The sequence below is a fragment of the Choloepus didactylus genome, chromosome 2 (assembly GCF_015220235.1).
Source record: "Choloepus didactylus isolate mChoDid1 chromosome 2, mChoDid1.pri, whole genome shotgun sequence".
NCBI classification, from domain to species: Eukaryota; Metazoa; Chordata; class Mammalia; order Pilosa; family Megalonychidae; genus Choloepus; species Choloepus didactylus.
Genome location: NC_051308.1, coordinates 75,743,737 through 75,759,937, shown reverse-complemented (window position 1 = coordinate 75,759,937; position 16,201 = coordinate 75,743,737). Strand labels below are relative to the sequence as shown.

Sequence of the window (16,201 nt, the reverse complement as noted above, 5' to 3'; positions counted from 1 at the left end):
GTAAAAGTAAAGGAATGTAAGAAGAGAAAAGGCATTGCGGACAGCAAGTTTGGATTCTAACCAAGCTTACCATTTCTGTCTGTGTGGTGCTGAAAAATTCCCTAACCCCTCACTTTACTCACCTATAAATGTAAATAATAAGACCACCTATTTTATGAAGTTGGGAAGATTAAAGTAGAATTATCATCTAGTAGAATGTATAACATGGACTGTACTAATGAGTCCTTATAATAATATCTCTTTTTCCATGTTATTAAGTATAATCATTTGAAATATGAAAGTATTTGTAGCAATTTCAAAAATCAAATGACAAATAATAGATAATAGCATCGTTAGTAATTTATATGTTTCAAGGGAATGTTTAGACATTCCCAAACTCATGTGGTTATTAGAAGTTCTAGCAGCTAGGTAAAAAGATAAAAATCTAGATGATTTGGGGAGGGCTGGCTCATTATATATAATAATAATTATGGAGACGGTCTCTCCAGTGAAGAAAGCTCATCCCTAGTATGAGTTTTTTAGGGCACTTGCTCATTGTCTTTAGGACCCAGGTGTATTTTGAAGCTTTAGTGCATTATGAATTACCTCAATGACTTATAAGAGTTGATGATTAACCTAAATATTCAATGTAGTTTTGCATCCCTGACAGCCTGGCCCATTATTTATATGTGGTGTATTTTTAACCAAGCATATTTAATGCACAAAAATTTATGAGGTTTACAAAGCAAACCTGTTATCCAGTGGCTAAAACTTGTGAAGATTGTGGTGTTAGATAGCAATTATTTGAAATCAGTATCATTACATGTGAACATACTTTTTTGGGGGCTGTGGTGAGGATACATGTGTGATTTTCAGCTGTAGTGCAAAGCAATTATACCTTTTTCTTTTTTTTAAGCTGTGTTTTATTTATCATTTCATTTATGTAGAATAAAATTCTTGGTACTCAGAATTCTAAATGCAGGAGATATTCCTCTTGGAAAATAAAATGAGTCATCTTGAAAGATTTTACATATTTCTGTGCCTTTTTAAACAAGATAGACTCATTGTCCTTGACTTTGCTTCTTCTATATACTATTTATAAATATGAATGAAAATTACTCTATCATAGTGTTTTCCTCAGATTCTATTTAGTGTCGTCTAACTTTTGCCCTTGCATTCCACTACTGTCGTCGTGAATCTGTAATGTTTTTTTTTTTTACAATTTTTTTCTGTAAAAGCTTCACATTTTTACAGATGGTTTATAGCATGCATTAAGTCTAAGTATAAGAAGTTTATTTGTTATTGCCTTGTTTCTTATCTGGTGGATTTTGAAAACCATCCTAGAAAGTCTTACAGAGAAAAAAAAAAGACTCGTTGGATCCGTTGATTGATTGAACAGCAGCAACAAAAACAAACAAGCTCAAATAATGCAGACACCTTGCTCTGACTTCACTTTTCCACACCAGGGCTTCCTAGTCAACCTGTACAAAGCCTGATTGTGCTCTGGAAGACCTGCTGTCCTGATTTACATTTTTTCCTAAGCTCCTGGTAATCCTGACAGCAAAAGAGTGCTGAGAGTCAAGCTGTAGTGACATTTTAAAGCATGATCCAAACTAGTCAATAATTCTGTGGTGGGAGAGAGTTAGTACTCCAGAAAGGACCAGCCTTAGGATCAAGGAATGTTTCTGGTATGTACTTTAGCTTATTTTCAACTAGAATATTTTTAATTGGTCTCAAGGAAAACAATGAGAATAATTTGTTCAGAATCTATATTGGAAGCTTATTTCTAATTTACTGTCATTTTACTTCCAGGTGGAGCACCAGTATTCCCACAAGTTCACAGTAGTGGTGTTATGTGCCACCAAAGTGACAAAGGGGGCCTTTGGTGACATGCGTAAGTGCTTTGTTTGTTTATTTGCTTTGTAGTTTAAAATGTGTAGCTGTGTTACATGCTTTGGCTGCTTGAGTTCCTTGACAGGCCAATGGCTTTCTGTTCTTCAATTGTTGTTACCTTTGTCTAGATCTTTGAATGTTAACATTTTGAACAGTTCTCTGATGGTGTTTTATCTGTCAGAATAGCATTTAGAGCACTTGGAGGCAGACAAAATGACTGTCATACTGTCTTGTGACATACAGAGCTTTGGCATTCAAAAAATTCTATTTGGAAAGAGTGTTGAGACAAGACTTCAAACAAGCTGTTTCTGTGAGGTAATATATCTATAGGATTTAAAAAATGCTGTTTTTCTAGCTCTTACGTCTTTCAGTGTGTTTATTATGTATGAGATATTTATGGAAACTGGTGTAAGACAGCTTGAAATGATGTGAACTACTGCCTGAGGATAATGTTAAATTAACTCATTAGCGGTATCTTTACCCATGCTTCTGAAAACAATTTTTCTGTTTACCACTCAAAATGTCTGTGGGTCATGGAGGTGGGGGGGTGTTGGGGGAGGTAGAGGGGTGGGGGCTTACAGAGAAAGATAAGTATTGTGCTTACGAATTTGGTAAAGTTTTAGATTACTGCAAAAATATGGCAATTTGACCCTCAGGACAGGTTTTGGAGAAAGAATGAAGATTGCTGTTTATCATTCTATGAAAAAGAGCAGGCTTATCTTTGAAGTGATATTTAAACTGGTCCTTGAAGGAATCTTTGTGATGAACACAGGGAGAAGTCCCAGGCAGAGAAAACAGAATGTTCAAAGGCAAGGGGAAAGTAGTGTGCCTTTGAGAAACTAAAAAAAAAAAAAAAAAAAAAAAACTCCGGTGCCACTAGAGAAGAGAGAGCAAAAGCATGTGCTGGAGGGATAGGCAGGGACTAAGATGACAAGCACTAGGATGGCAAGTCAGGACTGAGATATTATCGTAAAAGTAATGAGAAGAATTTGATGGAATTTAATTTAGGCAAGTCATGTGATTGAATGTTCAGTTAAAATAGAATTGTTTTGGCCATAGTGTGTTAGATATATTGGAGAAGAACATAGGATACATTTTTTCTTTAGAATGGGAGGGACTTCAGTTTTTTGAAATGACAATGAAAAGGGGCCAATAGTGAATAGAGAAGTTGTTAAATACTAACAAAAGAAAGAATGTGAGTTCTGTATCCAAGCCTTCAGTAAATGAAGAAGAGAATACAGAAGTTGGTAAAAAGTCAGAACCAAGGAGGAGAAGGAGACGTAGAACCTAATGGCAAGCTCTTTGGGTGAGCAGGGATTTTCATGAGGGGAGCAATGTCAAGTTCTTTAAATCTAGTCCAGATCAGGAGAGTTATGTTCTAAATCTTATCTCACACTTCACTCTAACTCATCTACTCACTCCTTTGCCAATATTTTCTTAAGTTATTTTTATTTTGCTTTTCACAATTCTTTGCATTTTCATCATTTTAAATGAGAGTGCCCTTGAGAAAGACTCCATGAAAGAGAAGTCAAATTAGAAGCTGCATAATAAAGACCCGTACTCTTGGTGACCTGAAGGAAAAGGCAGAGGAATTACAACTGAAGAAATTGGAAAAGGCAATCTAAATTCAGCTAAAGGTTGCATTGGTAACTTGCCAGATATGCAAATGACAGACCTAATTTGCCTTTAAAAATATAGTTACATTCTCTTATTCAAAGCAGCAGCAACCCTTTTCTATTAGTGCAGAACTGTGTTATGTAGAGACCATGAATGGGGTTATGCTTAAGATGAATTCAGAAGCAGTTCAAACTTTATACTCTGTGCGACTCATTTGGCTGGTATGGATCGGATTTCTTAGTGACTTCCACCATAGGCCCCAGACGTTTGGCAGTGGTTGCTTATTTCACGTAGGACAGGGAAGAAGAGTAATGCTGCAAGTGTCATTTTTAACCTGTTTGAATTGACAGCAATAACAATACTCAAAAACGAACATTAGATCTCCATTCTTCTCATGAAACAGAGAACAGGTACATTTTGAAGCCCCACAGTATATGCAACACTGATCCCTTGAAGCAACTTTTTAAAGTGAAGAACCCAAGGAAGAAATAGCCACTGGAGAGTAATCAGGGTATGGGAAAGGACAGTGTTATGGCATTCTATTAAAAATTTTATTCAGTATATGTGTTGTGATTTATTTTTGTTTGAGTTTTTATGTAATTTGCGGGGAGGGTGGGAGTTGTCAACCCCTCGTGCCTCCTTAATGAGTTTGTAGGAAGTCAGGAAGTGACCAAAAGAAAGAACAAAAGAGTGTTAGAGAATTGGATTTAATGATCAGGTTAATATGAAAAAGTGAAGGGATAATATATAGTGCCAAATGCTGTTTATTTTTGAGAAGTGGTAGGAGGTTATTGTGGGAAAAGGTGTAGATGTTAGCTGTCGTTTTTCTTAGAGAAGTTTTGATGAAATTGCTTGATGAGCATGATCGATACAAATTACCAATTAAGCTGAATTTGGGATGTTTGTATATAGGAATTCTTTGAAGACAGACAAGAATAGAACTATAAAAAGTGTCCTTAAGATCTCTGAAGACCAGGATAACAGTGCTCTATACCAGCTTCTGTTATTTATAGAGTCTGCATTTATTTAAAAAGATAAATTTCCATAAAGTTTTACATGTTGATAAGGAAGAATGGCATGTTACTGTTGGGTTTTTCTGCTTTACCTATGTGTGCGGGGGCTCTTTAAAGAGTAACAAGTACATTGTGTGAAATGTGCCACACAAATCAAGAAGTATCTAATCCCTGGTAAAATGTATCTGTTTTTTTTTTTTTTTTCCTGGATAATCCTAAAATTTTATCTATTTTTAAATTTTTTCCCTTGATAAATCATTATATACTAGGTAACTACATTTAAAAATTTCTGTTCTGCATTGTTAAAACTGGACAATAAATCGGAAACGCTCAATGTACTATCTTTTGGGGGTCCAGAGCTGATATTGTCAGCTCACATGTAATGAGCATATGTCTGACAAATGAGCTGAGAGCTGATATCTCAGCTCTCATAGTGGCTCACTCATTTCTTTGTTTTCACGGGCAGCCAAGATAACAGGTACCTGCCAGTCCCTTCACTGACGTGGTTGCTAATCTCTAAATGGCTCAAATACATCACTGATGCTCAGAGCCCCAGTGCCAACCTTTCTATGCAGGCTTCTCACAGTTCATATGAAGAGGCAGTTTGAAGTTCAAATTCACACTTGATTCAGAGGCACTGACACATTCTTATTTCTAAAATAAGTAGTTTATGTTAATTTGGCAATATTAATATAATTCTCACTTTTGAAACTACAGGAAGTGGTAGTATCTCTGACATAAAGCAGGCAGCATGTGAGCATGTGAGCATTGAGTTAGCATCTCTTTAGAAGTGTTGGGTGGATGTATTGCCCCTCTTGTCTTCTAACAGAAGCTATGTGTTTTTGAAAATGACCTCCAGTGATAGTAAAATTTCACTGGTAATAGAGTTTGATTTTGAGCATGTAGGAAATGGAACATACCCTGGCCATAAACCTTATTTAAAACCAAATGAAATAGCTGGCACAAATACAGTAGCTCCCTCAGTGGGTTTCTGCTCCTTTTTAAGTGTTGGGGAAAACACAGATGGTGTGTGATAATGGAAGCTAGCATCAGAATTCAGAATTAGATGAGTCATGTATCCTTTCCTAAGATGAAATCAGATAATGAATGGTATAGTGTTTTTAAACTATAAAATACAGTACAAATATTAGATATTTTAATATCCTAATTAAGGGTATGGACTGAGGAGTCTTTTATTATCAGGTCCTTTTTGGACACTGAACTCTTTCTCTATTAAAGAATTAGCATCATAAACATTAGGGCATCTAAAGAAAATTGTAAAATTGCAGACGGAACTAACTTTTCTTAAGTGTCTAGCAGATAGCAGAGCGTATCGTCTACATTTAAACTTTAAGAAAAGATAAAAATCTTTGGGAGGATTGAGCTCATTTTATTTAAGCCAACTTTTATAGGATTGTGTTGATTACTGTCTTACGGTACTCTTTTCAGGTTTTCTTAAGAATTTTAAACATTTTTTTAAAATTAGTTTTTATAAGGACTGTGTCTGTGAGTGAATTATATTATTTCAGATAAACTCATAGCAAGACCTGTATCAAGTTCCTAATTTTCAAATGGCTATGCCATTTGCAGGCTGCCCTAATCTTCCCAAACAGTGCTTCTCAAACTTGAATGATGATGTGAATCACCTGGGGGTCTTGCTCAAAATGCAGATTCTGATTCAGTTGGTTTGGGGAAGAGATTCTGCATTTCTCACAAACTTTCAAGTGATACAGATGCTGCTGATCCAAGGGCCACATCTTGGGAGGCAGAATCCTAGGCAATTTCTTCTATTTTATGTTTGTTTACACATAGATCGACAAGGCTTATGAACAAAGCAAAGACTTTGACTATTCTGAAATGGTACAAGGATTCTTAGGTTTGTGTGTGTGTGTGTGTGTGTGTGTGTGTGTGTGTGTGTGTGTGTTTTGCTGTTTTTCTTTTTAAAATGAAATAGTCATGAACATGTTATTTTCTAAATTCCTTAAGGATGCTGAATTACATGACTCCATATTTTATTATAGAGAAAAATGAGAGAATGAGAGAAATAAACAAAAATACCTTAAACTTTAACCACAAGAACCTTCTTAAATTCTGAATCCCTTGGCACTCTTTTTTTTTATTCAATTTTATTGAGATATATTCACATACCATACAGTCATCCAAAGTGTACAATGAGTTGTCACGTACCATCATATAGTTGTGCATTCAACACCAAAATCAATTTTTGAATTTACATTACTTCAAAAAAATAAAAATAAGGAAAAGAATAAAAGTAACAAAGAACACCTGAAACATCACATCCTCCCCATCCTTCCCTATTATTTATTTAATTTTTGTCCTCATCTTTATACTCATCTGTCCATACATTGAATAAAGGGAGTGTGAGCCACATGGATTTCACAATCACATGGTCACACCATTAGCACTCTTATACTGCAATCAAGATCACACCAGATTGCAAGCAATGAAAATGGAAGGGCATATCTTTTTATTGTTCAAAAGGTCACAGTGCTTGCTTAAAGTCAAATTATCAAATGTATGCAATATACACACACATTGCAAATATACTCCTTCCTTCATACTCTCAAAGATAACTTTCATAAATATTTTAATGTGGTTTATGCTCCCTCAATTTACTAATTTGTGATTGCATGATATTTGGGACACATCTAAAAACCTAGGCTGTGTAACTCTAGATGCTTTTCTTTTATCATTGCAGTATTTTGAAAGAGCTTTGCTTGCGATATAGTATCTTGTGGTGTAATGTGTGTTGACTGCATGAAGTTTAGATAAACGCTTATTGTTATTTAACGCATGGTTGATCTCCCGAAGGGAAATATAAATGGTTGCCTTTCACATGTTGTCAGGAATATAACTACAGAAATGGAGTGATTCAAAAAAGAGGAAACACTTTTAATTTCTCTTAGATCATGTGACTTCTAGTAGGGATCCTTGAAGAATTTTTCTGAAGTCCAATGTACAGAAAACTTTATAACACCCTTGAAGTAATTTAATCAATGTTTTCATTGATGAATTATGGAGTTTCAATTATTATTCATTTAAATGTCACTGCTCTTGGCCTATAACAGCTACCTGGTAACCCTAAAGTTTATCTCTTCTGAATGAAATATTTCTCTACTTTCAGTCTTCAGGTTATTTTTGATCATGAGTTTTGGTTTACTAATCAAGTTACTACTGAATATGAGTTTTGGTTTACTAATGTTTTTGGAATGTTTTTCAGGATCCACCCAAGATTTTTAAAATTCTAATTATAAGGGAATTATCTCCTAATGGTTTTCTCATGGAAGATAATTTATAGATGAGTAACGTGTTCCATAACACATATCTCTCTCACATATCTTATTTTGTTTTTTCCATCTGGTAGAGAAATATAATGTGTTAGGAAGGCACTACTGTCCTTTATTCATTTAGAATGTCAGGTAGTTTATTAAGTTGTCAAATGGTTTTATAAGTATATTTAGTCCTTTTCCCCTCTATTTAAATTTCATTAAATGTTTTTTTTTTTTTTTGTGTGTGTGTGTGTATGTATGTATGTATTTGTGTGTTTTAGGAGTGATGAATATAGTGAAAAATAATCTTTTATGATATATCTGTGACATAATGATCCTTGGGTAGATTTTCACTTCATTTCTTCAGTGAGATAAACAAAGCTATATTCCAGTATTATTTGGCAGCAGTGTTTCTGTGAAAAAGTATGATCCTATCAAAATGAGTAGTACATTACCAGTATGAACTGGGACAAAATCCCTATGTTCTGTATTTTTTTTCCAGGACCTATCAGTGACTCAGTGATGGATTTTACTCATTTAGTTCATTATCACATATGTCTCATACTCAAACTTCATCTTAAAATACTTTTCACCTTTTTAAAAAATATACTTTAACATGTTACTATTCTATTAAGTGAAGGGGAATCTTAATTAAATTTTTTTAAAGCTGAGTGATATGCAGCCTTTATTCATATGCTAAGTTGTCTTTGCCAAAAACTGTTAGCCACTTCTGTATTGAAAAGTCATGATTCATAGTTAATGAAATTAAATTTTAAAAAGTTAAATACTCCTTCAACTTCCAAAGAAAAGAATGTTCTTAAAACTTTTTATGTCAGAAAGAATGCCTGCTTTAAAAGTTTAAGCATTTATGTGAAAACATTTACCATACATATTATCTTTAGATTTTAATATTTTAAAATATTTCTTTAAACATTATGTAATATGGAGATTCAAATGACTAGTTAAAGTTAGCTGAAGTACAGTCTAAGGGTCTTTGTAAATTTTATCAGCCAATTGGAAGTACTTTTCCATTCTTACTCCTCACTTGCCATATAGATATGTTTTTATGAAATATTTGATTCTAGGCAAAATTATTTTTAGTTGATATATAATGGTAATCAACTAACTATTTTTAGTTTGATATATAGTGGTAATCCAGTTTGCCAATGTATTATGGCAAAATTAAATAGCTTTGAAATTTTAACTGTAAATGAAATGTTAAGGAGTAATATTAAGGAGATATAATTCATTTATATTAATATATATAAATATATATAATAATATATTTATTTATTATTCCAATAAAGCCCAATTATTAATCTCCTCATCAATAAATGCTGAGCATCTGCTAGGAACTTAGTACTGATTCAGTCTTTTGAAGAAATACAAAAGATATATAAACACAATAATTATGGTGGATTACTTTGTTGAGTGCCTTTTTCATCCTGGAGAGGAAGCATAACTTTGTGGTTAGTGTGGAGACTCTAGAATTAGCTTGCTAGTGTTCATAGCTTCCTTCTGCTGCCTACTAAACATGTGAATTTGGGCAAGTGACTTAACTTCTATGTCTCAATTTTCTCAACTGTTAAGTGAGGGTAATAGTTATACTTTTTTATAGTTTTTTTAAAAATGTAATTTTATTGAGATATATTTACAACCCATACAATCCCTCCAAAGTACACAATCAGTGGTTTACAATATCATCACATAATTGTTCATACATTCCATGATCATTTTTAGAACATTTGCATTACTCCAGAAAAAGAAATAAAAAGAAACAAGAACACCCTACACATCCCATAACCCTTACTCCCTGCCCCCCTTATTGACCACTAGTATTGCACTCTACCCAATTTTAAGACTTACAGTAGAGGTAGGTTAACTAAGGGAGGGTAGTATTTTCAAAGAGAGATCAGTGGAACAGAATAACACTTCCAGAAGTAGATCCATACAAGCACAGGCAATTGACTTTTTTTCTAATTTTTTTTTTTTTTTTTTTTTTTTTTTTTTTTTGCTATGTAGTTATAAAATCATTATCAAAGATCAGAGCTACTGGATTGCTGTTCAGCAACTTCAGGTATTTCTTTCTGTCTCTTCTAAAACACTAGACCCTAAAAAGAAATATCTATATATTAAGTCAGTAGTCACAGTCATTTATTAAATCATAATTTCTCAGTTATACCTCCTCCTTCTCATTTGATCATTCTCTTAGTCTTCAAGGATATCTGGGCATTGACCATTTTAATGTCTTCATGCTGGAAAGGGGTGTTGACCTTATGGGGTAGAGGAATGGAACTGCTTGATGTTCTTGGGGAGACTGGTACCTCTGGGTTTCAGGGCTTATCTGGCATGGGATCAATCTGGAGGCTTTAAGTTTCTGAAAAAAAAATAACCTTACTAAGAAAAACTTTTATGGAGACTTAGATCGAGCTCAGAGCACTTCCTAGGGTTTTCAGGAATTCTTTTGGTTGGGGCTTGACATACTGTGGTAGTTCGCAATATCTGGCTAAAGCTTGCAAAAGAGAAACTTCCAGAATGACCCCTAGACTCTATTTGAAATCTCTTAGCCACCAAAACATTAATTTTTTCCATTTCTTTTCCTCCTTTTGGTCAAGAAGCCTTTCTCAATCCCACATTGCTAGGGAGACTTATATCCCTAGGAGTCATATCCCACATAGGGGGGAGGGTAGTGAGTATTTGCAGAGTTGGCTTAAAGAGAGGCCACATCTGAGCAACAAAAGAGGCCCTCTAGGGATGATTCATAGGCATAATTTCAAGCAGGCCAAGCTTCACCATTGCAGAAATAAGTTTCATAAAGTCAAGACTCAAGATTGAGGGCTTGGTTTATTAAATTGGGAGTCCCTAAAGCTTGTGAGAATATCAGGAATTCCTCAGGTGGAGAAATTTAATAGTTCCATATTTTCCTCCAGTTACTCAGAGGGAATTTGCAAATACTTTTTATTTTCTTCCCCAAATACTCTGGAATATATCCAGGTATTACATTAACCTGTACAGAATACTAAAATCTCATTCCCTATTCTAAGTTCCATGAAATTAGGTTGTTTAAGTAAAGTGGCCGGGTGGGTTAAATTAAATAGTGTGCTACAGAAAATTTAAATTTTAGACTGAAGAAACATCTCTTCCTTTGGTGTCACACAGAAGTTGAAATTTTAAAATACAGATAGTATCATCCTTTGTCTTGCATTCTGACTTACCTTAGTCCTAAATAGGTCAAATTCGTTCATGTCTCTAATTGGTCTGATCTCTTTTTCAGTTTCTTTAACAGTTATTGTATGAAGTAATGCTGACTTTCAGAACTGCAGAACTCTAACTCTGAGTTTCAGGTGTCACACAGATACCTAATGTCCCACAGAACTACTAGGTTATGCACAAAGAGAATAGCATCTCTGAATTTAGAAATAATGGTTAAAACTCAGGAATAGATGTGACTGCTGTAAAAGCTTACAATTTAGGATCTTTACAGTAGCCTTATTTTAGCATTCTGTACTCCTTAATCATTGATTGCCCAATCTCTGCCCACTTTCTATCCCCTGATAACATATGCTCTTGAATTCAGTTTTCAAAGTTGGTTCATTATAGTTAATTTATGTCAGTGAGGCCTTAGAATATTTATCCTTTTGTTTCTGGCTTATTTCACTCAACGTAATGTCCTCGAAGTTCATTCACCTAGTTGCATGCCACAGGACTTCATTCCTTCCTGAAGCTGCTTAGTATTCTGCGGTATGTATACAACACAGTTCACTCTTCTGTTCATCAATTGATGTACCTTAGGCAACCTCCATCGATTGCAAATTGTGAATACTGCTGTCATAAACACCCATTGCAAACGCCTATGCATGTCTCTGCTATCAGTTCTTACAAGTCTTTATCTAATAACAGGGTTGCAGGATCATGTGACAACCCTATACATAGCTTCCTGTGGAACCACTACACTGCCCTCCAGAGGGGTTGCACCATTCTATTCCTTATCCATTGTGATTGGGTATATATCTCTGTCCACATCTTCTCCAGCACTTGTATCCTTCTGTTTATTTTTTAACAGTTTTATTCATACACCACACAATCCATTCTAAGTGTACTATCAGTGGTTCCTGGTATAATCACATAGTTAAGCATTTACTACCACAGTCTGTATGAGAGCAATTCCATTTCTTCCACAAGGAAAGAAGAAGTGGAGAAAAGAAAAGAAAAAAAAAAAAAAGCAAAGGAGAAACAATAACATCAGGAATTGCATATCACTCCCTTATATCCTCCTCTTATTGATATTCACCTTTGGTATATTGCCTTTGTTACAATTAATGAAAGAACAGTACTAGTAAAAAATTTCTTGTATGTGTACATTTAATCACCATCATTGTCCACTCTAGGTTTCACTACATTATACAGTCCCAGTTTTTATCATCTGTCTTTCCTTCTGGTGTCATACAAGCCCCTAGTCTTCCTTTTTCAACCATGCTGACACTCAGCTTTGTTCTTTCTACTCTGAATGTTGTGCTGCCATCATATAGTATTGTGCTATCCATTTTTGGATCTTTACAATCAATCCTGTTGAACATTCCATACTCCTTTAGCATCATATGCCCAATCTCTACCCACTTTCTATCTCCTGATAACCTGTGTTCTCAACTTTAACTCTCTTCATTTGCTCATTATAGTTAGTTTACATTAGTGAGACCATACAGTATTCGTCCTTTTGTTTCTGGCTTATTTCACTCAACATGATGTCCTCAAGGTTCATTCATGTTGTTGCATGCATCATTACTTTATTCTGTCTTACAGCTGTGTAATATTCCATTGTATGTATATACCACAGTTTGCTTATCCACTCATCTGTTGATGGGCATTTGGACTGTTTCTGTCTCTTGGCAATCATGAATAATGCTGCTATAAACATTGGTGTGCAAATGTCCATTTGTGTCTCTGCTTTCAGTTCATCCAGGTATAAACCTAGTAATGGATCATATGGTAATTTTGTACATAACTTCCTGAGGAAATGCTAAACTGCCTTCCAGAGTGGTTGCACCATTCTACATTCCCAAAAAGGATGAGAGTATACCCATTGCCCCACATCCTCTCCAGCAGTAGTAGTTTTCTGGGGTTTTTTTTGTAATGGCCATTCTAATAGGTGTGAGATGGTATCTCATTGTAGTTTTGATTTGCATTTCCCTAATAGCTAGTGAAGTTGTGCATCTTTTCATATGTTTTTGAACCATTTGTATTTCCTCTTTGGAAAAGTGTCTGTCCATGTCTTTTGCACATTTTTTAGTTGGGTTGTTTGTTTTTGTTGTTGAGTTGTAGGATCTCTTTATATATTCTGAATATTAAACTCTTATATGTATTTCCAAATATTGTCTCCATTGCGTAGGCTGCCTTTTTACTTTTTTGGCTGAGTCCTTTGAAGCACAAAAGTATTCAATTTTGAGGAAATCCCGTTTATCTATGTCTTCTTTCATTGCTCACACTTTGGGTGTAAGGTCTAGGAAACCCACCTCCTATCACAAGATTTTTAAGATATTTCCCTACATTTTCTTCTAAAAATATTGTGGTCTTAACTCTAATGTTTAGGTCTTTGATCCCTTTTAAGTGAATTTTTGTATAAGGTGTGTGATAGGGGTCTTCTTTCATTCTTTTGGATATGGATATCCAGTTCTTCAAGCACTATTGTTGAAGAGGCTGCTCTGTCTCAGTTGAGTCAACTTGACTGCCTTATCAAAGATCAATTGTCTGTAGATGATAGGGTCCACTTCTGAACACTCAATTTTATTCCACTGGTCAGTACAACTGTCTTTATGCCAGTATCATGCTGTTTGGACCAGTGTAGCTTTGTAATATGTCTAAAAGTCAGGTAGTGTGAGAACTTCCACTTCATTTTTCTTTCTCAAGATACTTTTAGCTAATCAGAGCACCCTGCCCTTCCAAATTAAATTTGATGATTGTTTTTTCTATTTCTGAAAAGTAAGTGTTGGGATATTAATTGGGATTTTAATTGTATTGAATCTATAATCAATTTGTATAGAATTAACATCCTAACTGTATTTATTCTTCCAATTCATGAACATGGTATGTCTTTCCATTTATTTAGGTCTTCCTTGATTTCTTTTAGCAATATTTTGTAGTTTTCTGTGTATAGGTCTTTTATGTCCTTGGTTAAATTTATTCTAAATATTTGAATCTTTTGGTTACTATTGTAAATGGAATGTTTTCCTTGATTTCCTCCTCAGATTGCTCATAGGTGTATAGAAACATTACTGATTTTTGCTTGTTGATCTTGGATCCTGCCACTTTGTTGTACTCCTTTATTGACTCTAGTAGCTTTACTGCAGCTTTTTTGGGATTTTCTACATATAGTACCATGTCATCTGCAAACAGTGAAAGTTTTACTTTTTCCTTTCCAATTTGGATGCCTTCTATTTCTTTTTCTTGCCTAATTGCTCTAGCTAGAACTTCCAGCCCAAAGTAGACTAACAATGCTGACAGTGGGCATCCTTGACTTGTTTCTGATCATAGAGAGGAAACTTTCAATCTTTCCCCATAGATTATGATGTTAGCTGTGGGTTTTTCATATATTCCCTTTATCCTGTTAAGGAAGTTTCCTTCTATTCTTTTCCTTTGAAGTGTTTTCATCAATAAAGGATGCTAAATTTTGTCAAATGCCTTTTCTTCATCACTTGAGATTATCATGTGGTTTTCCTCTTTAATTTATTGATGTGATATACTGCATTAATTTATTTTCTTGTGTTGAGCCACCCTTGCATACTTGAAATTAAACCCACTTGGTCATGGAGTATAATTCTTTTAATATGCTCCTGGGTTCAATTTGCAAATATTTTGTTGAGGATATTTGCATTTATATCCATTAAAGAGACGAGTCTGTAGTTTTCTTGTAGTATCTTTGTCTGGCTTTGGTATTAGGGTGATGCTGGCTTCATAGAATTAGCTAGGTAGCTTTCTCTCCTCTTTGATTTTTTTGAAGAGGTTGAGCAAGATTGCTACTAATTCTGTCTTTAATGTTTGGTAGATTTCACATGTGAAGCCATCTAGTCCTGGACTTTTCTTTTTTGGAGCTTTTTGATGACTGATTCAATCTCTTTATTTGTGATTGGTCTGTTGAGGTCCTCTTTCTTCTTGAGTCAATGTTGTTTGTTCATGCTTTTCTAGGAAGTTGTCCATTTCATCTAATTTGTCTAGTTTGTTAGCTATAGGCATTTATAGTGTCCTCTCATTGTCTGCTTTATTTTTGTGGGGTCAGTAATTCTGTTCCCCCCCCCCCATTTCTGATTTTATTTATTTGCATCTTCTCTTATTTTCTTTGTCCATCTAGCTAAGGGTCAATTTATTTTATTGATTTTCTCAAAAAACCAACCAACTTCTGGTTTTGTTGATTCTCTTTATTATTTTCATGTTCTCAATTTCATTTATTTCTACTCTAATCTTTGCTATTTCTTTCCTTCTGTTTACTTTGGGGTTAGTTTGCTGTTCTTTCTCTAGTTCCTCCAGGTGAGCAGTTAAGTCCTTGATTTTTCCTCTTCCTTCTTTTTTGATATAGGCATTTAGGACAATAAATTTCCCTCTCAGCACTGCCTTTGCTGCATCCCTTAGATTTTGATATGTTGTGTTCTCATTTTCATTTATCTTGAGATACTTACTGGTTTCTCTTTTGATTTCTTCCTTGACCCACTGGTTGATACCTGCTTTGTGACCCAACATGTTGTCTATCCTGGAGAATGATCCATGGGCACCTGAGAAAAATGTATATCCTGCTGTTGTTTGGTTCAATATTCTTTACAAGCCTGTCAGGTCTAGTTCACTTATCATATTATTTAAAATCTCTCTTTCTTTATTGATCCTCCATCTAGATGTTTTATCCACTGATAAAAGTAGTGTATTGAAGTCCCTAACTATTACTGTAGAAGTATCTACTTCTGCCTTCAGTGTTGACAGTGTTTGCCACATGTATTTTGGGGTACCCTGGCTTGGTGCATAGATATTTATGATTGTTAAATCTTCTTGATGGATTGGCCCCTCTATTAATACATAGTGTCATTCTTTGTCTTTTTAATTGTTTTACATTTGAAGTATACTTTGTCTGATGTTAGATAGCTGCTCCTACTCTTTTCTGGTTGTTGTTTGCATTAATAATCTTTTTCCAACCTTTCACTTTCAACCTGTTTTTGTCCTTGGGTTTTAGATAGCGTATAAATAGATTCTGGGTTTTTTTTTTTCTTTTAGCCATTCTGCCAATTTATGTCTTTTGAATGGGGAGTTTAACCCTTTGCATTCAATGTTATTACTGTAAAAGCAGTACTTTCTTGAACCATTTTTTCTTTTGGATTTTACATATAACATCTTTTTTTTTTCTCTATTTACCCTTTTAGTTACCCTTACTGA

General features: G+C 34.5%; 1 protein-coding gene across 4 annotated transcripts in view; it reads left to right on the top strand.

Moving 5' to 3' along the window:
- PLA2G4A (phospholipase A2 group IVA) overlaps positions 1-16,201 on the top strand; it is a 174,063-nt gene that overhangs the window by 57,000 nt on the left and 100,862 nt on the right. For all 4 annotated transcript variants that reach the window (XM_037825146.1, XM_037825144.1, XM_037825147.1 and 1 more), the window contains one exon: positions 1,792-1,873. In XM_037825146.1, coding sequence (XP_037681074.1) covers positions 1,792-1,873 — 82 coding nt within the window. The remainder of the gene's footprint in view (positions 1-1,791; positions 1,874-16,201) is intronic.